Here is a 27,514-nt window from a genome sequence, read left to right as displayed (position 1 = left end):
ATTCTGACAAATGTGTGTCAGAAAAAGCCTGCTGTGACTTTGAAATATTGAAAGTGACTGATAACATAATGTGTGAAGCAGAATAAATGCATACAAATGGAAGTTTTAGCTGAACAGTCAAAGAATGAACTAAATACAGTGTCAGAAGCGGGCCCTGAAAGCTCTGGGTGCCAGTGGTTACAATGGCAAATTACTAAATGGACTTTGCAAAGTGTTTTATGAATAAAGCAGGGGCCAGAGCTTTATCATTTCTTTGTGTCTGGGCTTCCTCAGGAAGCACAATGAAGTGATGTTCCCTTGAAAACCTTCTGGTTTGGGAAGTCACACAGTGTTGAAGGAGAAGACAAAGTACTAAGGGGCAGTTGGGAAATATGGTAAGAGAGAGGATGTGATCACTGAACCCAGGATGGTTCAGGTTGGCTGCTGGACAGACAGACATCTGCGCTACAATAAACCCACTTATTAAGAAACACCCAGGAAATAAAAGAAAAAGCCTTGACTGGCAATTTACTAAAACCTGTCCTTATTTTTAAAAGCTTACTGACATTTAAAATGGAGTACTTTGAAGAAAGGGATAATAAAAATAAATCCTTCTAATATTTGAACATTGCAAAGATGGCAAATAAAGTTTTCACATGTGTTGAGACTCCCTGACTTTACATTATTTCTCGCTAACTCCTGTTTACCCTCGTGCAAAGCTCCTAATAAAATCAGAAACATCGATTTCATCTAGGTTCCGCAGGGACTGGACCCTCATCCAAGAGATAAGCCACATCCTTTTGCACTAGAAGTAGGCTGTTTAGAGAGAGCTTGACAAAGCAGTCAAATAGCGGAAAACAAAAAAAACAGCCCAAGCCAGAAACCTCTCTCTCTTTTCCCCCATTTTCCCACCTTCCTCTTCTCTCTTCCCCTCTACTTCTTTCTCTTAGCTAACTATATTTAGAACGTAGTTTATTCTTCCTCAGGGATGTCAAGGCTAGAGGTACACATTAAGAGGGTTCGTGAGCATTCCGTTGACAATTTTCACACATACAAAATAGAACACTTCTGGGCAGTGTTATAAATATAGGTATTATAGAATATGCCTCAATCCATGTTCTTTTTAAAAGTGTGAATGAATTTAGTGTTCTCAGATCTCAGAGTTCAAGAGTCCAAGCCTGAGATACACTGGTGTTGGCAGGTGCCTTAGGAGATGTTGCCAAATATATTAACTCATAAAAATGGAATTTGCCTTCTCTGCCAGTATAAATGTGGCTACTTTGAGAAGACTTAACCACCGGGGTGGAAACGTGATAGTTGTGGAGGAGCTCAGAGATTGTTCTAACACTTTTGTCCTCATCTTTTGTCCTATAGCTGTTTTTGTTTGTTTTGTTCCACTTTGTTCTTTCATGTCTCAAGATTACTTTTTTCTCCATTTCAATGTATTTTAGGTCACTATCATCTCTCATTTGGATTACTGCAATAAATTTCACATTGGTCTCTCAGCTGCTAGAGTCTTGCTTCCAGATAATCAATAATCAACACTGCAGGCGGAGTACAGTTTATAAAATGTAAGATTTTTTTACCTAACCTCACGTAAAAAGCCTCTGATGGTGTCCTGTCACCCTCAGGATGGAGCCTGAACTCTTTGACCAGGCTTCTCAGGCCGTGGTGGAGGTGGCGGAGATTTCCACCCCCCGTGACCCCCCGTGCACCTGGCTAGGCTCGTTTGCTGCCACTCTCTCAGTCCTGTTCAGGCCACAGGGTGCCTATTCTTCCTGTTCCTTCTGTTGTATAGTATGTACTTTATTTCAGCAACTGTATTAATCTGCTAGGGCTACCATAACAAAGTACCAAAGACTGGGGGGCTTAAGCCACAGAAATTAATTTTCTTGTAGTTCTGAAGGCTAGAAGTCCTAGATCAAGGAGTCAGCAGGGTTGATTTCTTCTGAGGCCTCTCTCCTTGGCTGGTAGATGTCTTCTCTACTGTATCTTCATATGGTCTTTCCTGTATGTGTTGGAGTCCTAATCTCCTCTTCTTATGAGGTCATCAATCAGATCGGATTGCGCTTGCCCTAGTGACTTCACTTAACCTTAATTACCTTATCTTCAAATGCAATCACATTCTGAGGTACTGGGGATTAGAACCGAAACAAAGGAATTTTGGGAAGACACAATTCAGCCCATAATATCAACCGACTTCAATTGCTCTTTAAATTGTTCAGCATCCGTTTCCCCTGCCTGATACATTTCACCAGAATTCTATATTTATTGCCTGTGTGCCCAGAACACAAATCACACTGAACAGAAAATATTCCTTTTACTTTTTTACCTTTCCTTCTAGAGAGTAAGCAGCTTGGAGGCTGGGACTGTGTGTAGTTCACAGCTATAGATCCACTGCTTACCATAGTGTCTGGCACACAGCAGGTGGTTAATAAACACTCGCTGAATGGGATGAAGCATTGCTAGTTTGTGTTTTTTTCTTCTCTTTTCAAATTAATTTACATTAACTTGAAACATATTAGGTATACCATATATGGCTGATTCCACTGATTTCAGCATGAATTTTCCTTTTAGGTTAACTTTAAAATTTTTATTGTATTTTATTTTATTTTTTTGGCCACACCGCATGGCTTGCAGGATCTTAGTTCCCGACCAGGGATCCAACCCAGGCCCTGGCAGTGAAAGCGCTGTGTCCTAACCACTGAACCGCCAGGGAATTCCTTAAAATTTTTATTGCATTTTAAACTTATTTTTCATATTGGCCCTGTGGTGTGACTGTATCGAAATAGGCATACAATTGGGACTATTGAGTTAATGCAAGGTCCCCCATTCCATGTTCTGCCTAACAGCAGTTGCATGGATTTCCAAAGTGTAAAAATACAGAAGGAAGGAAAGCTTAAGAATTCACAACTGCTATTGACCAGGTGTTTCACTGTGGAGCCTCTCTGTTGTGTACAAAAAGTTCTTAGATTTAAAGTAGGACACAGAATTCTGCATAAAACATCCTAAAGGAATTTTTTTTTTAAATGTAAGGAATGTGAAAGCAGTCAGCGGCATCAGCTTAGAAATGCCTGTGTTTCACACAGTACTGTGAAACACTTCTGAGTTCTTAAAGCACTGAGTTGCTTTAAAAAGGAAATAAGACTGGAGGTTGTGTACAACAAGTTGCTTACATATTTATTACGGTTTTTTTTGTCCCTCTTCCCCACCTTTGCTCCTCCACAGTCATTCTGAGTAAGGGATATGCAATTCTGACTTTTAAATTTCAGAAAAAAAAAATATTTAGGGGATTTGACCAAGGTTGCTCAATTTTTATTTTAAGTGAGGACATTAAAAGAGATCTGTGCTCATTTCCGAAATGATAGGATATTTAGTTCTCCAAATATAAGATGGATATAATCCCAGAACAAAAGACAACTCTTTAAACTGAATTCATTGAGTTAAGATTTGACTACATTGTCCACCCCCCCTTTTTTTTTTCACTTTACAATGGGCCAGTGAACATCTGTTCAGAGCTGGTATCTGTCTGTGGAAAGGCACTGGAAGTTGACAAGAGACTGAATTTCACCTACGAGCAGGCCATTTAAACTGAGGCGGGAAGTAGAGTAGGAGTTAAAGAAGAGGTGAGTGCAGGAATGAAGGCCCTGAGGCAGAAGCAGGCACCAGGAACAGGCCTGTAGCTTGGGATACAGGAAGTGGGGAAGAAAGAGGTACAGGATGAGTTGGGAGAGGTGGGGAGAAGTTAGACAAGAAGAACCTTATGGGATCCTTGTTATCGTTTCTGTTTCCTTTTTGTCTTCATAGTGCCTGATGCAAAGCTTACATATCTACTTTGCCTTCAGACATCTCAAAGTTTTGGAACTAGATGAGGATTTTAGGGGCAGAAGAAAGTACACAAGACTGATAGCAGGGAAATCTGGAATTTTCTGTAACTCAAACTCTGCCATGTTATAACTATATGACTATGGCGCATTAATCTCTCATCTCAGGGATTTTGTTTCCTCATGACCTGGATAAAGATGGTTGTGAAACAGATGACAAATTATGACTCTTTTAGTTTCAAGAGTCTATGGATATGTGATTTTAGGTTAACAAGGGACCTGTGGACTTTATGTCATGCAGAGGGAAAACACTAGGAATATAGCCTTGAAGATATAGTAGGGAACTTGCTGTTTTCCTTCTATAAGCAAAAAAAAAAAATCTATTTTATTAGTAAATTTTTCTTCACCCTCCTTGAAAACTGGATAAAATTTAGTGACTATAAGAGGCAAAGTTTCTACTTTCAAGAAGTTATTTTGCTAACAAAAGAAAAGAAATAAGATATTGCAATATTTTATTGGGATAAAGATAATGCCCAATTCGGAGGTAGGCTTAGGTGAAAATCTGGAAGACTTCTATCCAATACACCAGTTAATATTATTTTGTTAAGCCTCTATAGGCAAAGCACTGTTCAGAACACTGGATCAAGTTATATTGAAACCAGCTGATTAATAACAAAGATTCCAGTGAGACAAAAGGAACAACCACAAAAGGATTTAAAAAATTGTGTGCTATGTATTCCCAGCTGAGGTTCAACAAAGATCTGCTCTCTTGTCTTATTCCAGCTCTCATATTGTAAACAAGTGCTCTTTTTGCAGTATGTTTATGCTACTTTAAAAAAATTTTCTTCATTGTCTTAATTGTGGTGATGGTTCCATAGGTGTATATGTCAAACCTAAACTGTATACTTTAAATATATACAGTTTTTATATTGTAAAAAAAAATTGTGTGATATGATCAATATAGCAGTTACAAAAAGTGACGGCTGTTTAAGAAGAGCTCTTGGTTGTTGAAGTGGAAGGAAATCAACAAGTGGAAGTGAGGAAGAAGTGCAAAAAGATGTTATAACTTTAACTGGTTAGCCTACTATATAATTTAGGTTTATAGATTCAACACCAAAGTATTTTTCCTTTGTGCTCTCTAAACCCTAGTTTCTTCATCTATAAAATAGGTACAATAATCCTTCCCTCAGTGAGGTTTTACAAGAATCAAATGAGATAATATAGATTGTAAGTGATTTGTACATGATTGAATATGAAGATCAACAATTGAAAAAGGGGGAAGAGAGTAAAGAAGGCAGGACAAAAGATGCAAGGGAGAGAAGGAGAATAGTAAACAACAAGGCTGTCAGAGCCCGTGTATTAGAGCAGCAGGGCTCCCAGTGAGGTCTCTACGGAACAGCAGCAAAGCTTCCACTGGAACTTGTGAGAAATGTAAATTACGCACACCTCCTGAGTCAGGAACTCCGGGGCTGGGGCCCAGAAATCTGTGTTTTATCAGGCCCACCAGGGGATCCGGGTGCTTGCTAAAGTTTGAGAACCGCCGTTAGAGAAAACCATGAACATAGTGCAGGCAGTCTAGAGCAGCAGTTCCTGTATTCATTTAAGAAACAGTTACCAAGCACCAACTCTGTTTCAGGACTGGTGTAGATTCTGAGGTTATAGAGACGGCGTCATTTGCCGTCATTACTCACTAGGCACTTTTCCAGTCACTTCTTTCCTAGTGCTACTTTAAAAAAATTTTTCTGCATAATCTTAACTGTGGTGATGGTTCCATAGGTGTATATGTCAAAACCTAAACTGTATACTTTAAATATATACAGTTTTTATATTGTAAAAAAAAAATTGTGTAATATGATCAGTATAGCGGTTACAAAAAGTGACGTTGGCTGTTTAAGAAGAGCTCTTGGTTGTTGAAGTGGAAGGAAATCAACAATCAATATCAACCCTCGGGGCTTGGATCTCTTTTGGCTGTACATATTTGGTTTTGATTTTTTTCCCCCTTGTTCCTTTGTATTGATAAATCCTAAATTTACATCTCTCTTTTCCAGTTTATCCAATCTCCTTTCATACTTTCAACAGTTTTCAGGTAGAACTCTTGATGTCACTACAAATTCAACATGTGTAAAATGAATAGCCTACTCTTCCTTTCCATGGGGCTCCCCTTCCCATGTTCCTATTTACAGTTTTCCAGTTGAGTCTATGGTATCACATCTCTTTCTGTTTAAGGGCATGACCTCCAGAGCCAGGGTTCAAATCCCAGTTCAGCCATTTATTAATGATAATGTGAGCAGTTTACTTAATGTTTCTACATGTCAGTTTCCTTGACTATATACAATGGGATGATAATAGCACCTATCTCTTGGGGTGTTGTGAAGATTAAACGAGTCAGTCTATAGGAAAGTTTTAGAAGAATGACCAGCGCAAAATAGATGTGCAATAAATGATAGTATTATTATGGGTATTGATTCTTTCTCTTTTGTTCCTTATATTCTCCAGTATCTGTTAATTCTTCCTTCAGATTTGCTGTAAGGGACATTAGAGTTGACTCTCCAGCATCCCTTCCACCCCATTAGATAGACAGTCTGAGCTATGAGTATATGTTCTCAAGGGGATCTGCTCACTCCAGGGGTAAAAATATGACCTAAGATGAACTAATTAAGCAGAAGGGACAGATTTATTTTCATGCTTGAGAGGAGAGATTGCTCATTCTCTTCTTCTGAATGGAAACAGGGAAGCACATTGTCCCTATTGCTGTTGTAAGCCTCCTTCATCACAAGGCAGGTCAGCCTGAGGACGGTCTTATCTCACTCCACCAAGGATGGAGAGTGGAGAGGTGGAAAGAGCCTTGGTCCTTGAAAACACTGCCCTTGTTGAACCTCCGAATCAACCACGTTTGAAGACATCTACTGCTAGACGTCTTGCTATGTGAGATAAATTTCTTTCCTTAAGAAACTATAACTTGGAGTTTATATAAGTAAATCATTTGTTATTTTTATTACTAGATTTTAGTATCTTTATAAAAGGTGACTATCTTTTTCTGCTTCTATTCTTTTCCCACCCATTTCAGTGGATATCACAAATCATTTAAGCATCTTTTTCTAATTACTACTGAAGTAATCTCTGAAATCATCAAACCCAAATGTAATTCAACCAGTGTATGTCTTTCATAACTAGTACCTTCTACCTGTCAAACTGGAATTCTTATTATTTTGTCTTCTTTCCTAAATTTCACAAAAACCTAAGTTCCAGTCTAATATCATCAAGCTTACCAAACCCAAGGCCAAAGTCTTAATTCTTCTGGTTTTTAACTTACTTTTGGTTCATGCTTGACCAAGTCAGTTAATGGTACCACTTATTTGTTCAGAAGAAAAAGTTATACTGATTCCTCTCTTTGCCTCCCCCATCACATTCATACCATTTGCCAGTCCTATGAGTCTTATAGCTATGAAAGGCTGGAACCTGTCACTCCTCCCCATCTCAGTTATACTACCCTAGACCGACCACCATCATCTGTCTCCTGGACTATCTTCACTAGTCCTAACTTATCTTCCTACATTCACTTTTGCTCACTGCCTCTACTGGCCTCCCTCCCACCATATTTTTTTCTTTATTTTAACAACTAGGGGTAATAAATACTCCTCTTTTAAAAATTCCAATGGCTTGCCTTTCTTATTTGGAAAACATTTGTAGTCTTTACTATGTTTTTTCAAGGTTCTATAATACAATTGGGCTCAACTAACTCTTCAGTCTCCTTTCATACTATTCTCTTGTTTGTTCACTCTGAGCCACCCTGGACCCCTTGTCATTGTTTAAACATTCCAAGCTGGTTCTAACTTCAGAGCTTTTATATTTGTTGTTACCTATGCACAGAATACTCTTCCTACACACTTTACATTCAAGAACATAATTAAACATTGCCTCCCTAGAAAGGTTTTCTGTGACCCATACTGATCCATCTTTATTATCTGTCTCAGTTATATTTTCTTTATTGCATGTTTTCCAATAAGAAATTATCCCACTTATTTGTTCTCTTATGTTTCCTCCTTCAACTCTCCAGAATAATGTAAGCTCCAGGAAAGCAAAACCTGTTAATCTTTTTCACTATTTTATCTCTAGAAAAACAAAATAGTATCAAGCACTAAGTAGCTGCTCAACAAATATTTGTTGGTTGAATGAATAAACATGAATCTTATTCTCTAGTAAGTTGCTTGTGTTAGTAATTGCAAGTGAGAGTAGGACTATCTTTTCCCCCTGAAACATTACTTAAGAACCTGTTGAATATGTACTACGTAACTATTTATTATGGAAAAATTTTAAAAAGGCATAAGATAAGTTTTGCAATTTTTTTGCAAGCTAAGAGCTTAGAACATATTTGAAAAAGTATGAACACAAGAAATGATTAATTAACAAAAAAGTGACATATGTGGTACAGGGAAGATAAAATATAGAAACACAATGAAGCGTTTGATTAGAGCTGAATTTGCTAGGAAGACTTATGCTGAGGATGGGTCAGGAGTTGGAAACCACAGAATACATAAGATTTGAGTAGGTTTGGAGAGAAAGGGATAATCGTGATGCAGTGTGCTGAGATTCAATTAGGATAGTGACTGTGGAATGGAAGGGAGAAAAAAGCAAAAAAGGGACATTTGAAAGCAAGTTTTGGCCTCAACCTCTTTTTCTTTATCTCTATGTCCTTTCCATGGGCTATGTCTCTGGCTTTCATTATCTTAATGGAGAGTTTGTCCAAATCTATATCTATCCTTCCAGCCTCTCCCTCAAGTTCTCACCCCGCATTGACATTTGTCTGTCACAGTCTCTGCATTTCCCTGTATGGATGCATCATTGCCCAGTGTCTCCAACTCAACATGTCTAGATCAAAATGAGCACTTTCACTCTCAAACCAGTTTTTGCTTCTGGCTTCTTTTCTGAGAATAACTTCCCCATCTCCAACCTGGGGCAAGGCTAAGGATTTCAAATTCATGTTTGGTTTCCCTTTCCTTCATCTCTGTGTCTAGCCAATGGCCAACATTACCCTTACAATACCTCTCTGTTTCCTTCCATTTCTATTGTCTTTAGTTCGTGTCTTTTACTTTTCCTTAGTGATTCATTCACCCATTCATTCAACTAATATTTATCAAACATCTGCTATGTGGTAGGCTTTCTTCTAGATGCTTGGAATAAATCGCTGAATAAAGCAGACAAAAGCCCCTGCCTTCTTGGAGCTTATATTATAGATATAGTAATGGCTTCCTACTGGCATCCTCCTTTCTAGTTAATTCCTTTTTTATTTCATTGCGTACATTCTTTCTAGACTAATCAGAAAGCATACTTCTGATTCTGGTTAGTCTTTATACCGAGTTCTTCAATGACTCTCCATATCATGATCCACACAGCTTGCCCTGATATTCAGAGCCCCTGGGTTCTGCTCTGTTCTATCTCATCAGCCTTAATGACGTACTCAGCGTTGCTCTACTGAATAAATTTTGGCTGGGAGGTAATCTGTTTGGCAAATTTCTGCAGTTGCTAAAAAAACACAGAAGAGATTCATATTAGTAAAATTGGTGTTGATTAGCTCAAAGAATATGAGAGACTGCCTAGAAGGGTCATGCTGACTTTTATAGGGAGTGCTACATAGATCTTGGTTAATTAATAGAAAAGAAACAAAAAGTTGACTAAAATCATCAGAATAAAAATATTACTATAGAAAACATTATTTCGGAAAAAGACTGAAAACCTTATCGGAACAGAAATCCCACCACACTTTGTTTCAGGGTGCTGGCTCCTCCCATCATATCTCCCTGTCTTACCATGGAACATCAAGGCACAATTCTTATATACATTTTCTGAGACCAGCAATATGTGAAATAAAAACATGTTGAATTTCAATCATTTAAAATAGTTGCTGGGGCTTCCCTGGTGAAACAGTGGTTGAGAATCTGCCTGCCAATGCAGGGGACACGGGTTCGAGCCCTGGTCTGGGAAGATCCCACATGCCGCGGAGCAACAGGGCCCGTGAGCCACAGCTACTGAGCCTGCGCGTCTGGAGCCTGTGCTCCGCAACAAGAGAGGCCGCGACAGTGAGAGGCCCGCGCACCGCGATGAAGACTGGCCCCCGCTTGCCGCAACTAGAGAAAGCCCTCGCACAGAAACGAAGACCCAACACAGCCAAAAATAAATAAATTAATTAATTAATTAATTTAAAAAAAAAAAGAAATGAGACATATCTATATATACTGCTATGGAGTAAATAACCCCCCCCCCCCAAAAAAAGTTACTAACATTATTTCAAACATAAATAGCTTCATAAAGTGACAGGTACAGAATGGATTATCAAGAAAAAAGGTGAATGCACGTTTTGAGGTATATTTCTGTTTGAAGTTAAAGCAAGGAACTATACTCATTAAAACAAAAATCATTGTTGCCTCTGTTAGATATTATTCTGGACTATATAGACTCATAAATATTATTCCATATGGAAATCTTATATTTTTATCTTAGCCATAATTTAGTTCCAGAAATAGTACAGCCAGCCTTCTGTATTCTACACCCACGGATTCAACCAACCAAAGATTAAAAATATTTGGAAAAAAATTTCAGGAAGTTCCCAAAATCAAAACTTGAATTAGTTGTATGCCAGCAACTCTTTACATAGCATTTACATTGTATTTACAACTATTTACATAGCATCTACATTGTATTAGGTATTATAAGTAATCCTGAGATGATTTAAAATATGCAGAAAAAAAGAAAAAAAGAAAGTATACGGGAGGATGTGTGTAGGTTATTTGAAAATATTATGCCGTTTTACACAAGGGACTTGAGCATCCAAGGATTCTGGTATCCACGGGGGTCCTGGAACAAATCCCTTGTGGATACCGAGGCATGACTGTAGGCTCTGTTTCATATTAGTAAGCATTCAACATGTGATTAGTCAATCTGGCCAATTATGAAGTTAGTTTTTTCAAGCTGCTTAAAGAACTATGAAATGAGATAGATAAAAGGCAATTATGGATTCGTCCCATTAAAAAGCCATGATGAATGAAAACCTCCATGAAGGAAGAATTACAGTTTTGGCCAAGTATAGTCTTAAGCTATTTGTAGCAAAAGAAGATAAAAGGGAGGGAAAATAATTACAGTATCCTCCCACAGCTTTCAAGTTTCAGTACTTGTACTGTTTACTTCTGATCAGCTGATGCAAGGCGGCTTCAGTTTCAAATGGATCTGCCCCCTCATCATAATGGGAGACTCTTACTGTTGGCATGCTGTTTAAGATTCTGAAAGTTACCTGAATTTCAGGTGAACTAAAATGCCATTCAGTAACTTAATGTGAGAGAAAGCAGCTCCAGGAGCAGGCATGAAGACACTTTGGATGCTTGTTACCCTGGTGCACACAGGGATGTGTGTGTTTAGGGCAGTGGGAGTGGGAACTACGGCATTACGGTGTTTGACAGCATGAGTTCAAACCCGGCTCTGCAACTTATTAGCTTTATGTCCTTGGAAAACTGCTCAGCTTTTCTGTGACTCAGTTTCCTCATCTGTAAAAGGAAGTTAATCATGGTATTTACCTCTTATGGTTATTGGGAGGATTAAATGACTTAATATAGTTAGGGCACTTATGTAGCACCTGGTTGGCTCATAGTAAGCCTTTAATGAATGTTAACTATTATCTTAGGCTATAATATAGTTTCTCTTTAAGTTAAGGATAAAATAATCCATAGCGCTCTATCCGTCACTTGTGCTACTTTTTATGCATGTCTATAAAGTAATGATAATTTAAAAACAGATGTACTAGTTGTTAAATGTACTTACTAAGTAATATCCCTGGCTCCTTTATGTAAGATATAAATGTGCTTCTTAAAACATTTATTTTACTAGTAAATTTTAGAGCTAAAACTTTTTAACAAAGGGAACTGGCAGAACAGGGTAGGATGGCACACTGGCCCGGCAGCCTGGACTTGTCACCCCAGGGCATGTTCTGACCAAGGGTTAGACTCTGGGCAAGTCACCCAAATTCCCTTCTCGGTTTCACATATGCCAAATTAGGGAGTTCATCTACATGCATGCCAAAGTCGCATTCATGTCTCATGTTTTAAGGTTGTTTCTTCTATCAACATAGTTATCATGGGAGCCCATGTGCTTATTCCCATGTTTTTACTACGCTTACAGTATTTTAAGGGTCTATAAAAAAGTAGCACATTTTGATTATCCTCAATGATATCAAATTTTCCCTTTAAAAGGAGATTGAATTTTTAAAACAGTAAAAAATGTCTTGGGGCTGAGTCTGGTGAGTAAAATGGGTCGTTTGAATAGAAAAAATGTGATGTAAGTATAATGGAATAAGAGTGTTTTTGAGGGAGGCTTATAATTGACCCTGGAGGGGGTGTGTGTGTGTGTGTGTGCGTGAGTGTGTGTGCATCCACGTGTGTGCATGACTGTGTGCTTTGAAGTGCAATACACATTTATCGTTTTAAGTTCTGCAATGTTGTGTTAAAAACTCAGCCTTTAGTCTCACCTAATTTATATCACTATAATAACTATGCTTTTTGAAAACAACTGCCTTTTGAATGAAATGATACTTACTCAGATCTAGAAACAGCACAAATCTTATTTTTAAAAAAGGCTAATCCAACTTGCTTCTTGCAAAGGAGCTTGGTCCAATGTCGCAGACTCATTATTCAGCTGAAATACTGCTTTGTGTCTTGCACTGGTCATCTATCTTCTCTGTACCTCAGTACTTTTCTCAAAAAAGTCTAATAAAGATTCTTGTTTATAAACAGTACTCTCTTGTACCTTGGATGAAGTGCTCCCCAAATGCTATATGATGTAAGTACAAGGGAAACAGAATCACGCCAACACTTCAGAATCTACTCCATGGGATTGCACTGCCTGATGGTTGAGTTTGTGTTCAGCAGTGAGAATGCTATATGCTTAGTGAAGTCTTGTCATTTTCTTAAAATTTCTCTACTTCTTTGCAAGATTAATAAAACTAATCTCAAATCATATAGTAGCATATATGATAAATATTTTTGAAATATTCACATACTGGAAATATCATCAACTGTACTTATACCTCCATTTATTTAGACCAAATACTGCAATAAATGTAAATCATTTTGGTTCTCCACTGGAAGCAGCAGTCAGAGTGATTGGTAAAGCCCACAGGATGTTAGTCATAAAAATAGCTCCATCAGGATTCAGGAAACAGAAAAAAATGACAAAAAAGCTACCTCACTTTTTCTCTTTCATTGAAGTTCCCTAAATTCAGCATTCTAAATTTAAAACAAATGTTTTAAAGGGGGATTGCTTTGAAATATGAATAGTACATTCCTTTCAGTGGTTTCCAGAGGCTATTCCTTGTTTAATATATGCATATTACATGAGAAAAGAAAATGACTTCCTTCATTTAAATGTTAAAATGTATATTATTATCTTAAATAAAAATATATGTATAAACATATATTATTATTTTCTTCTACTATCTCCCTTTGAAAGTGAACCTTCAATGTTCCCTCTGGTTTTGCAGCTCCTCAAACATATTTTCTTACTTTACATAAACATCTGCATCTAAACTATCTATTTTTCTTGATCTAGCAGAGAGAATGTGAATGTGATGAAATCAGTTGGTTTTAGCGCTCTGTGTGTGTGTGCGCGCGTGCGTGTGTGTAAGTGTTGGTATATACAGTTGACCCTTGAACAATGTGGGGTTAGCAGCGCTGACCTTCCTCAGAGTAGCAAATTTGCATGTAACTTATGTTATAGGGGTGTCCTAGGTTCCTCCTTATCTGAGGTTCCTCCATGTCTGCCATTCTGCATCCCTGGATTCAACCAACAGTGAATCATGTAGTACTATAGTATTTACTATTAAAAAAAAATCCATGTATGAGTGGGCCTGAGCAGTTCACACCCATGTTGTTCAAGGGTCAACTGTATATATAATTAAAAAAATAATATCTGGTGTGTGAGAGAGAAGAACAATACTACTAGGGATATATAAACATGATTTGAGCAACTGTAGAACAAAAATCTGTAAGCCAGAAGATTGTTTGACATATCAAAGTATCTACTAAGTAGTGGATTATCACGTTGTTGTTTTAAAATACCCATTACTTTTCTAGAAATAATTTTCCAGTTGGTTTTACTTGGAGGTGAAATAGAGCTTATACAAAACTTGTAATAGATGAACAAGAAGGAAAAATAAGAGTTGGAAGGGGAAGAAAAGAGTGGGCTGTTTATGGCCACTTGGATCTGCACCTCCTTTCCCTTTCAGATTCCTGGATTATATGTACTCCTCTGATTTCCACCAAGTCCTGTCTATCGCTCTTCAAACTGTACCTTTTTTTCTAATCTTTTCTCCTTCTCATTGAGAATATTCTCACTGCTTAACAGCTGGAATACTACAACCGCCTTGTAAATGGCCTTCCTCAGTTAAACTCTGTCTTCGTCTAACCCAACACCTGGGACTCTTCAAATACTCCTTTGTCTAGATATTCTCCTCTTCAGAGCCCCACAAAGCTGGTGAGGACACGAGCTCTAAGCTGTGTTTGAGTCCTAGCTCTACTTGTCATTAATGTGTGACTTTGTAAGATACTGAACTCGGAGTCTCAATTTCCTCAAATTTATAAATGTAATTAATAAATGCCCAATTCACAGAGTTGTGGTGAGCATTATATGAAACACATCAAGTGTTTAGCATAGTATATGCTTATTAGACAGCAACTATCAATATTCTGGTGTATCACATTTAATTTTCGCTTCTCTACCTGTATTCACCTGCCAACATTCTCTCCAGCCAAATTGTTCTTTCTCATTGTCCTTTCAATACACAATGACTGTTTTCACTTGTTATTTCATGCTTTTCTGAGTTTCATGTTTTTCTTACCTGTACCTGTCCCCATATCCAAATTCTATTTTCCCTTCAAGTCTTCCAGCTCAAGTCTAATAAAATCTTTTCTATCCTACTCAGCAATGATTTCCTTTTCTCTAATTTTTTCAGCATTGTCTATACCATGCAGTTTAATGTATAAGTTCATATTACTTAATGTTGACATATGTATCTCGATAATGTCACTCCTGCTCTCAGAGTGGAGGGACTGTATATATTTTGTATGTCTAAAGAGAAAACAATTAATTTGTTTGTTTGACTTCTGGTTATATCCTTCCAGTCAACCAAGTGCAGAGCTATAAGCCAGTTGGTGACTTATTTTGGAGCTGCTATAGGCAATCAGTGGAGCTGCTTTTTTCTCTTCCTGAAAAGGGAACAAAGTGCTTAGAAAGTTGGGAATAAAAGGATTAGGGCTCTATGATTTTAAGTTAAATAAATATTTCCTACCTTCCTTTTGGGAATGAAAGTATAAAAATTCTTACAGCTGTGAGTGGAAAGAGAGGTGGACATGTGATGTTTGTTTTCTCTTTCTTGTCAGTTTTACTAATCATTGTATGAAAAATTAGAGAAACCAAGATAAACAGAAAATTATTATGATAAGAGAAGATAGAAGACTTTTTAATATCAAGTAAGCACAAAGGATAAGTACTCAACGTATTTGATTATAAGTAAATAGGATCATCTTTGAGCACAAAGTTAGGTAGATCTTTTATTCATTCATCAAATATTTATTCAATGCTTACTCTATGCAGGCATGAGGTAGGCACTGGAAAAAGACTATATCCAAGTAGTCCAAAACTAAACAAATAAAAATTGCCAATTATAGACAAATAATGAAAACATCATAAATCAAGGGTTATGATTAATTCTATTCTGTGCCCCTAAGAGAGAGAGGAAGAGAAAGAGATAAGAGAGGCAATCTCTAAGTGTTTATTTAAAACACAGTTTGTTACTCTGACAGATCAGAGTATGTGATAAGGAAAACCTGTCCTGGAAATCTAATCTGTGCTCAATAAAAAGATACTGGATCACAGAAAGACAATAAATAAAACACAGTGTGTTAAAAGTGTACGTCAATTTTGGGAGCCAGCATGTCTGGATTTGAATCTCACTTCTAATACTCAATAGCTTGGTGAACTTGGACAAATTACTTTACCTCATCTGTCTCAGTTTCTGTGTCTATAAAATGAGGATAATAATAGTACCTACCTCATGTAAGAACTCAGGGTCTGGTACACAGTAAGCATTATACAGTATGTTTTATATTATTTTTATAAGCTTTTAAAAGAAAGATAAGGGAAGACAAGGTACATGAACACCAAAAATCATAGAAGTAGAAAATTTCAAAAATTTCCAGTTTTATTGTTTTTTTGTGATTCTGAGCAAGTTATTTACCCCTTTGGACTAGTTATACCCCTGGTAAAAAATGGAACTACTGTTCATTCCATTTCTAAAAATTCTGAAATACTGTGATTAGGTTGAAATATTGTTTATGCATCTTTTCCACTCTCCATGAATTCAAAAAATCATTCTCCATGAAGTTTGAAATATGTCCTTGTTTTTGTGTCACTAGGTGGTTCTATTCCCAAAGTTTAGGGTTAGCAGCCAATAGGCAAAAAGGGACTCTTTTATTGATGAAGCATAAAATTAAACTCATGAGTTAGTTACTCCTTGACACCCACTAAGATTTGAGAACAGAGGTGAGCTTGTACTAAATGCTCAATAAATATTTTTTTGTTATCTTTTTAGCCTTATGAATAGTTAAGGTTCTAAGATCAACACTGGAACTAATTTTATTAACAGCATAATGATATCACTCTGAAAAATTCAGTTCTCTTCCATTCATAGATGTCTTTAATGTAACAACTTTTGATGATTTTATTATACTAAGAACTATTATGAGAAAAAGGCCACAGAAAACATTTGATGAACAAATAGTGTCAGAGAATTCATTGTAAACATTACCCATCACACTAGTACTCTGACCCATATATCTGGTGAGATATATAAATTCTTTAATTTCTGCTACCAAATTATCTAGTATTTGTAGAGACCAATGAGACAAAATTCTTCTATCCAAATCTACAGTCATACATTGTAGCACTTATTGGTCCTTAAAAGTCACTCCTGTGCATGTCCACTCGCATACAATTGTACAAGTGAGCGTATCACTACAGCCTATGCCTCTGATGCCTGACATGATGCTTGCCAAAGCTCAGGACCACCCACTCAGTGTATGTACTTGTAGACTAATAACTGTGCACTAATATGCAAGTGTGTAATAAACAAATACACAACATTTCATATGATTGTTCTGAAGTCATTAAAACGTATAAGCATACAAGATATTGGGCAGATAGCAGATAATAAATGTAGTTACTATATCATTATATAATATTTATTACATATTAAAGTACTTTGATATCTAATACGTGTGGTATAGGCACATAGTTACTTGAGATATAATTAGTATTTACTTATTAAAAATCACTCTGAATACTGTCATTTCACTGAATATAATCACATGAGCAATCAGTGATCTAGTCTAACCAGTGGTCCAGGATAAGTTGTTGTAGTAAAGCTATTTATAATAATTTCTAAAATATAATACAATGATTAAGTGTGATGGTCTCTATAACTTTAAAATTAGTTAATAAAAAGGAGTTCTTTTTTCCCTGATGGCTGTAGCAAAAGGGAATGAATGCAGATATTTTCTGGGTTCAGGGAGAGAGTTTGGGTGATAGATTAACGCTGCACGTGTGTATAGACGGGGCTGGCCAGATCATGTTTCTTTCCTCTCTCTTTCTCCAGATGTCCAGGGGACTAGGAGGCAGGGTGTCATTATTAAGGAACTCCACAGAGAAGGACAATTTAAATTGTCAACATCCATGATGCTAATCAAAGGAAAAATAATGCTCATTGCTTAATATTGTGTTTTAGTAGTTCAATGAAATATATTCACTCAGAATTAAAATCTCTGTAAGGTAAAACACCACATGGATAATAAGGAATAGAACATTTGGTGTGATTGATTAAATATTTCTTTAATTGCTATTATGTTTGTGTATTGATTTTATTGGCTTCATTTTTTTGGCATAAAAGCCCCAGAAATTAGGTCTGGAAACAAAAAAATATCTGTAGTGAAGAAAAAGCCAATTAACTGCAACTAAGGAATAAACAGTCCTTTTCCTGATGACCTGGTTCATGTTAAGGATCCATTAAACTTCTCTGTTGGTCTTTTACCATAAAACCCTGGCATGCCATTCATTCCATTATGCTTTCCATCCTCTCTTCTAAATTCATAAAAACAATGGTGTGCCTCTTCTAACAAGTAGAAGAACAGTGGTGGTCCCTGGGATAAGAAGCTGCATAGAGACCTGCAGTTGACCCGCAACTCGCAGCAGAATTCAGCTAAATCACAGCCCTTACGTTCCATCAATAAGAAATAACTTTTTTTTTTTTAGGATTTTTTTTTTGATGTGGACCAGTTTTTAAAGTCTTTATTGAATTTGTTACAATATTGCTTCTGTTTTATGTTTTGGAATTTTGGCCGCGAGGCATGTGGGATCTTAACTACCTGACCAGTGATCAAACCTGCACCCCCTCTGCATTGGAAGGCGAAGTCTTAACCACTGGACCACCAGGGAAGTCCTGAGAAATAACGTTTTTAAAGTCACTGATTTGGGTTGTTTGCTACACAGAAAAGGTGACTAATGTAGGACCCTAGAGTTAATTTAACATCTTCATTTGCTGATAAAGAGAGAGGCCTAAGTTTTTAGTTAGCTAACAGAAGAGTTATAAATTTGGACTACTGACTTGTTTTGTTAAACACAAAATGCCTGGCTTTTTGTTATCTTGAAATTTGGAGGACTACAACTCAAATAGTTTAAAATTTGGGGCCTTAGTACTACCTAGAGTACTACCCAGTACTGCTCTCTTTCATCTGGCTTTAGCTTTTAGAAAATAGGTACAAAAATATCTAGTAATAAATCAAATAAATCAGTGGCAAATAGAACATACTTCTACCTGAAAGATATTTCTCTCTCTTAGGTCCAACCTGGTTTGGTAGTAGAGATAATAAAATGCAGTGATCTTGTAAATTCCTTTCAGGCCCAAGTCTTTCATCTACATCATTAATATAAAATATACATTTAAAATTTTCTTTCTTAAACAACTTATAATAGAAAATTCTGATTTGAGGATGAGTATAATTCCTTAATAAACTGTCTCCTAAATTTCCATGACAAAGTTTCACGTATACTTTGACACCAATGACAGACTCTAAAATTTTTACTCTTTTCCTTTGTAAAATTGATGTGGAAACATCCCTATCAGTATTTGCTTTAAAACTTTAACTTGGTCCTGAAGTTTATTTTATGCTTTGGTGTTTTTAGAAATGAATGAATTTTGTTAACTCTATGACAGTTTTAGTCCCTAAAAATTCAGAGGCTAAACTCAATTAAGTTTTTATTTTATTTTGTATATCAGTTTTTTGAGAATAACCAGTTATATGCAGCAGTAACTTTTCCCTTTTTATGAGAAAAATAATACTTTAGTACATGCTTTAGGAAATGTCTTATTGAACAACCACTTATAATTCCCTTTTGTTGTTGTTGTTGTTTACTGTGGTTTTCCAAACAAAGAAAACAAAATGTGGTAAACTAAATGGGGTAACCAAGTGGATTTTCCTTTTTCTATATTTCCTCTCTTCTTATTTGGACCACACACAAATCTCACCTTTGTGAAAAAACATCCCGGTAAGGACTGCCATGCTGCAATGCAATTCCATATCCTCGATCAGCAACAGTATTCCCAATGGTGTAAAAGGAGCAGTCTGGGTCATTGATAGCCACGTATTCCAATACAGCTGCATCCCATACAAAAGCATAATTTCCAAATTTTACCTGTGCAAATATGGAGAACAAAAGAAGAAAATAGGATTTAAGGTTGGAATTTTAAGTCATATAGACAGGATAAAAAATGTTACATTGGTATATATTTAATTGTGCAAAAAATTAATAGGACCTGTATTTCAAACTAAACACCTATTCTGCATGAGAATTTGGCTTCTGGTTAATTTACAGCTCTGTTCTCTTGGAAATGTAATAAAGTTGGAATGTAAAATGACGCCTGAGTAGTAAATGTCATCTGAACTGGAAGAGTAAATGCAGGAAAGGAAACCATGTCATTGAGTTTCTCTGAGTGCCGTAATTCTTATAGCTGGCCTTGTGTCTTTGCGGACCCTGGAAATTGTGCTTTTGGAGTTGTTACAAGAGATATTGACTCCTTTGGATTATTAGGCTTCTAAGCCAGATAGGCTTTTGCACCCACCCAATATGGGTATCATCTTCTTGCCTGTGATCTATATTCTAAATGAATTCTGCAAGTAAAACTCACACTGAAGAGAAATAACTAACACTGGCCTGCTGGCAAGATATACTTCTTGTCCTTCTAAGTTAATCTGTTGCCAAGTGTGACCTATGGTAATCTTGTAGCCAAACTTGGTGGGCATTGCGATAAGGAAAAAAATAATTATACAACCTTGTCTATCACCATGTAGGGAACATGACTTTATTCTGGGTTGTTTACAATATCGTTTAGTGATTATCTTTTTTTCCCTCAGTAACCTAAGTCAAAATTTTATCAAAAATAAATACTGACATTAATAAAGTTAATTTAGAAAATTATTACATATACAGAACTTAATGAATTCATAAAATAAACAGAACTAATAATTAAACCAAATATTCAGTTTGTTTATTTGCTTATTTATTTATTTGAGGGGAAAGTAATTTCTTGGTAAATCTGATTAGGGAAAAAGAAAAAATGTATAAGTACAGGTAGAGGGAATGATGCCACAAAATGGGTGAATAGGAGGTCCCCCACCTTCATAACCCCAGAGAAATGACTATTTGGCAGCCATCCACAGACAAAAGTGCCTTTGTGTGAGCCTTGAGACCCAGGCTGCAAAACTCTGGTGGAGTCTAAAACTGACAAAGAATGCTTTCAGAAGGTAGGCCTGTACCCCAGTGGCTGGTTGGCTAACTGTGGTCCTGGCTGCAGTCTTAGAAGCAGCCCTATTTCCCTGTGGACTCTACTCCAGATATGTAAAGGTAACAGGTAAGGATGTCCATTCTCACCACTTCTATTCAATACAGTACTGGAAGTTCTAGCCAGAGTAATTAGACAAGAAAAAAAATCCACATTTGAAAGGAAGAAGTGAAATTATCTCTATTTGCAGATGACATGATCATATGTGTAGAAAATCCTAAAGAGTATACAAACAAACTACTAAAACTAATAAACAAATTTAGTCAAGTTACAGGACACAAAATAAACATACAAAAAATTGTGGCATTTCTATACACAAACAATGAACTATCTGAAAAGGAAATTAAGAAAATCCCATTTACAAAACAACAAAAAGAATAGAAGAAACTAAACCGAAGAGGTGAAAGATTTGTACAGTGAAAATTACAGTAATGAAGGGAATTAAAGAAGACACAGATAAATGGAAAAACATCTTATGTTCATGGATTGGAAAAATATTGTTAAAATATCCTTACTACCCAAAGTGATATACAGATTCAATAAAATCCCTATCAAAATTCCAATGGCATTCTTTACAGAAATAGAAAAAACAATCCTAAAATTCATATGTAACCACAAAAGACCCAAGATTACCAAAGCAATCTTGAGCAAGAAGGACAAAGCTGGAGGCATCATGCCTCCTGATTTTAAAATATGTTGCAAAGCTATAGTAATTGAAACACTATGGTACTGGCATAAAAACAAACATATAGATCAAGGGAGCAAAATAGAGATCCCAGAAACAGATCCACACATTTATGGTCAACTAATCTTCTGAAAGGATGCCAAGAATACATAATAGGGACAGGATAATCTCTTCAATAAATGAAGCTGGGAAAACTGGATATCCACACAGAGAAAATGAACTTGGACTCCTATCTCACACCATATACAAAAATCAACTCAAAATGGATTAAAGACTTAAGCATAGGACCTGAAACTGTAAAATTCCTAGGAGAAAACACAGGGAAATAGCATCTTGACATTTGTCTGGATAATGATTTTTGGATATGACATGATCAAAAACATAGGAAATGAAAGCAAAAACAGACAAATGAGCTATCAAACTAAAAAGCTTCTGCACAGCAAATGAAATAATCAACAGAGTGAAAAGGCAGGCTATAGAATGGTAAAAAAATATTTGCAAACTATATATCTGATAAGAGGTTAATGTCAAAAAAAATATATAGGGAACTCCTACAACTCCATAGCAAAAACATATAACTTGATTAAAAAATGGGAAAAGGACATTTCTCAAAAGAAGACATACAAAAGGCCAAAAGATACATGAAAAGGTGCTCAATATTGCTAATCATCAGGGAAATGCAAATCAAAGCCACAATGAGATATCATCTCAAACTTGTTAGAATGGCTATTATCAAAAAGACATGAAATGACAAGTCTAAGAGAGGAGATGGAGAAAAGGGAATCCTTGTACCCTGTTGTTGGGGTGTAAATTGTTACAGCTAGTAGGGAGGCTCCTCAAAAAAAATAAAAACAGAACTACCATATGATCGGGTATATATCCAAAAGAAATGAAATCAGGATCTCAAAGATATATATGCACTCCCAGAGTCATTGCAGCATTATTCATAATAGCCAAGATACAGAAACAACTTAAATGTTCATCAACAGATGAACGGGTAAAGAAAATGGATAAAGAATAATGAATATACAATGGAATATTATTCATCTTTCAACAAGAAGGAAATTCTGCCATTTGCAACAACATGGATGAACCCAGAGGACATTATGCTAAGTGAAATAAACCAGACACAGAAAGACAAACACTACATGAACCCACTTACATGTGGAATCTAAAATAGTCAGACTCACAGAAGCACAGAGTAGAATGGTGGTTGACAGGGGCTGGGAGGTGGGAGAAATGGGGAGATGGGGGTCAAAGGATACAAAATTTCAGTTATGCAAGATGAATATATTCTGGTGAGTAGAGTTAACAATACATGGTATTACATATCTGAAATTTGCTAAGAGGGTAGATCTTAAGTGTCCTTATGACAAGAAACCGTAACTATGTGAGATGATGGATATGTTGATCAGCCTCATTGTGGTGATCATTTCACAATGTATACTTAGATCAAAACATCAAGTTGTGTACCTTAAATATATATAATTTTTTGGGCAGTTGTACATCAATAAAGTTAAAAATACAGATAGTTAGAAACTGGAAATGAAATAAAATATTCAGAAAGATGTTCAAAAATAATTGTATGCATGATTCTATAGGAATAAAATTAAAATATCAATAATGTTGATAATTTCCTGGAAAAAGAGAAATCACCAAATTTTCTCAAGTAGAAGTAAAAATGTCTCTAGCACAAAGAAAGAGCTAAATTAACCTTGATACTAAAGTATGAGAAACCTCCAAAAATCTCAGTCTTGTTCTCCCCAAAATATCAGCAAACTGATTTTCATGGTATAGTAGAAGAAAAATGTAGCATTATTAAACAAAAACTATCAACACTGCTTCAGTATTAGGAAAGTTATTGGGATAATATATATTATAAATGAAGCTTTATAAAATTTTTAAATGATTTTTCAACAGACACCAAAAAGATATTTGACAAAATTGAAAACCATTACTTATCTCCTATCTATCTATCTATCTATCTATCTATCTATCTATCTATCTATCTATCTACCTACCTATCTAGTAATGCACAAATAAAAAGTTTCTTCTTTAATGATGTATAGAATAGAATAACTACCTCAAACAAGCAGCACATCTTTTGGAAACTGAAACTCTAATGGAATTACCATCAAAGACAAGAAAATGATGCCTACTATACCCCCCAAACTTAACATGATTGTGATCATTTTAGCCTATGCAATAAAGCAGGAAACAAATTCTGATTTCAAGCTATTAGGACAAAATTATCATTATTTGATGACATACTTCTGAAGCCCACAAGTATCAATGGAAAAAATAATAGAAAATAGAGATGTGGTACATATATACAATGTAATATTACTCAGCCATGAAAAGGAACAAAATTGGGTCATTTGTAGAGATGCGGTTGGACCTAGAGTCTGTCATACAGAGTGAAGTAAGTCAGAAAGAGAAAAACAAATATCGTATATTAACACATGTGTGTGGAATCTAGAAAAATGGTACAGATGAACCTACTTTCAGGGTAGGAATAGAGATGCAGATGTAGGAAACGGACGTATGGACATGTGGGGGGCGCGGGGTGTGGGATGAATTGGGAGATTGGGATTGACGTATGTGTACTGCTCTGTGTAAAACAGATAGCTAGTGGGAACCTGCTGTATAGTGCAGGGAGCTCAGCTCGGTGCTCTCTGGTGACCTAGATGGATGGGATGGGTGGGGGTGGGAGGGAGATCCAAGAGGGAGGGGATATATGTATACATATAGCTGATTCACTTCATTGTACAGCAGAAACTAACACAACATTGTAAAGCAACTATACCCCAATTAAAAAAAAAAAAAAAAGAAAGATTTCAACATATAGATTGGTTATAAATAGATATATGAAAATCAACTGCTTTTCTATTAACACATCAATAAGAGATAATATATAATTTGACAAAAAATATCCATTTACACTAAATACAAATATCTAGGAATAAATTTAACCATAAATGAGTAAGATTGTATACAGAAATCTTCAACACTTGACTGAAGAAGACTTGAACTCATTTCTAGGTAAGATGTAACATATTCCTAAAAGAATAGATGCACAATTGTAAAAGAAATGTCAGTTTTTCTCATGTTATTTGATACTTAATGCAGTCTAAGCAAAATGTCCAAAGAATGTTTTAGGACTTATTAAAATCTTCGCATATTTACTTGGAAGAAAATAGATGAGAATAGCAAAAAATTTTGAAAATAAAAAATGACTGGAGACTTAGAATACTAAATAGTGAAACATGCTATAAAGCTTAAAAATAAAATAGCACAGAACTTCTTTGAGAATAGAAAATCGGCAGAATAGACATAAAAGCCTACAGAACTGATAAAAGTATACAAATGTCATATATAGACTGTATTACAAAGACAGCAATCCAACTCAGTGTGGCAAATAAGAAATATTTTAAAAAAGATAAAATAAATAAATATTTAAAAAAGATAGTAAGTGATTATTTTAAAAGGTCAATATCAAAGCACTATGTCACACCATATACAAAATAAATTCTTATAGTGTAAAACATTAATTATAATGGACAGAGAACCCAAATTTTAAAAATCCACAAAACTGGGAGAACATGTAAGACTGTATTTTCTGATATTGGAAAAAGAATACGATATCTAAACATAAATGTAGAGAAAGAAAATATAAAAAAAAAATATTTGATACATTTAACTCAGCCCTCTGTATCCATGGGTTTTGCATCCATGGATTCACCTAACTACAGACAGAAAATATTCAAAAAATAAAATTCCAGAAAGTTCCTAAAAGATTTATCCCAGATTAAGTTGGAGGTTGAATTTGCTGTATGCCTGCAACTATTTACAAAGCATTTACATTGTATTTGCAACTATTTACATCGCATTTATATTGTATTAGGTATGATAAGTAATCTAGAGATGACTTAAAGTACATGGGAGGATGTGTGTAGGTTATATGCAAATACTATATCATTTTATATAAGGGACTTGAGCAACCCTGGATTTTGGGGGTCCTGGAACTAATCCCCTGCAAATACTGAAGGACAACTATACTGCCTTTTTAATATATTTGCTTAGATCAGGCCAATATCAGATACTTGATAAAAAGTTTTGCATGAAATATGGTCTAAAACCTTCAGACCAGTTTACTGTGCTCAGTGGATATTTATCTTTGTTGGGAGTGAATCCCAACCAAACCATGGGATCTTGAAACAGATAAAAGAAATCATTCAATGCAACTATTCATGGAGTGTCTACCGTATCCTAGGCACTCTGTTAGGTACTATGGGTCAGTGTTTCTCAAAATGTGATGCTATTAGAATTAGAATTACCAGGGGATTTTTGTGGTAAAAAATGTAAACTCCAGACCCAACCCCAAACTTATTGCATTGGAATGTTTGGTGTTTGAGGCCTGGGAATATGCATTTTAACAATCTTGAAAGTTGACAATCATATGAACACCGATTTTTAAATAAAATGTTTTTGATTAAAAATAAGTAATATAATGAGGAAAAATTTTAAACATGAGGCTTGATATAATTATAAAAACTGACATATTCTGGGAATGTTTGTGTGGGAGGGGTAAAATACTTGGTTAAGTTTCCTCTACATTGATTGCTCATATCTGCATAGTCATCCCACAGTCCTTGCTCTCTCTGATCTTTTGCACTAATCACTGTAGGGAAGGAGTTCTTAGCTGAGTGAGACCTCTGTACTGAAAGACAGATTAAGAAGAGAAGAACAAACAGAAGTTTATCAACATGTGTGCCTCCTATATACAAGGGAGATGCCCAGGAAAAATTGAGTAATTCAAAGAAGTGATTTAGAATTCAGGATTAAATACCACCTAAATAGGGAATGGGAGGGGGGATATAGGTCATTTAGGAGAGAGTGAATGATATTTAGCAAAGATGAATGGCCTTTAGAAGAATAGAAGGGTGGTATGATAGTTTGTGACAAAAGCTTGTCTGGGTGTGGTGTTGACTTCTAGTCTCTTCTGTGATGAGTCAATATTCCCTGGTTGATGAAACTCCCGAGGAGAGAATTTATGACAATTGAGTTCCTTTTGGAGGACTTATCTTTAGGTAAATAAATGGAGTTCAGAGAAAGCCTGTCCCTGCATTTGCTGTTTTTCAAGTGTCTGCAGCTCAAAATAATATATCAATGTTGCATATTTTGGGGTGGCATATTCTGCTACCCTTCATCACCAACTTTCATACCTGATATTTTAGCTTTCTGGGTCTACACCTACAGTAACAGAGAGATAGGCGTGACCTTGAAGCCTCCTCTAGTAACCTACTTTGATTTTTGCTATTTTCTTCTGTTTCAAACAGCCACTCTGGCCTCCTGGATCCCCTTGCAGCTTCTTTACAACCATCTGGGGACCTCCCCAGTTGGAGACATGTTGCTTTGCTATTAGAAAAGTGTTCTAACATTGTTGTTAATGCTTTGTGAACTGTAGACAACTTTATGTATGGTAACATTATCATTGCCATTATATACATGTGTCTAGTAATTCTAATGTTACAAAGCATTATGAAAGCTTTTAAAAAAAGAGAACCATTAAAACAGTATGATTAAAGAAGAACTATAGTCCTGCAGCCTGTGGAATGAAAACCACACTCACAGAAAGATAGACAAAATGAAAAGGCAGAGGACTATGTACCAGATGAAACAACAAGATAAAACCCCAGAAAAACAACTAAACGAAGTAGGGATAGGCAACCATCAAGAAAAAGAATTCAGAATAATGATAGTGAAGATGATCCAGGACCTCAGAAAAAGAATGGAGTCAAAGATCAAGATGATGCAAGAAATGTCTAACAAAGACCTAGAAGAATTAATGAACAAAGAAACAGAGATGAACAATACAATAACTGAAATGAAAAATACACTAGAAGGAATCAATAGCAGAATAACTGAGGCAGAAGAACGGATAAGTGACCTGGAAGACAGAATGGTGGAATTCACTGTCGTGGAAGAGAATAAAGAAAAAAGAATGAAAAGAAATGAAGACAGTCTAAGAGACCTCTGTGACAACGATAAACACACCACCATTCGCATTATAGGGGTCCCAAAAGGAGAAGA

General features: G+C 35.9%; 1 protein-coding gene across 4 annotated transcripts in view; it reads right to left on the bottom strand.

The window, feature by feature from the left end:
* GRID2 (glutamate ionotropic receptor delta type subunit 2) overlaps positions 1-27,514 on the bottom strand; it is a 1,417,069-nt gene that overhangs the window by 130,378 nt on the left and 1,259,177 nt on the right. For all 4 annotated transcript variants that reach the window (XM_082391643.1, XM_082391645.1, XM_082391644.1 and 1 more), the window contains exon 14: positions 19,423-19,589. In XM_082391643.1, coding sequence (XP_082247769.1) covers positions 19,423-19,589 — 167 coding nt within the window. The remainder of the gene's footprint in view (positions 1-19,422; positions 19,590-27,514) is intronic.

The sequence above is a fragment of the Balaenoptera borealis genome, assembly GCF_965194805.1.
Source record: "Balaenoptera borealis genome assembly, chromosome: 4".
Classification (NCBI taxonomy): Eukaryota; Metazoa; Chordata; class Mammalia; order Artiodactyla; family Balaenopteridae; genus Balaenoptera; species Balaenoptera borealis.
This window is presented reverse-complemented; position numbering and strand designations above follow the sequence as displayed.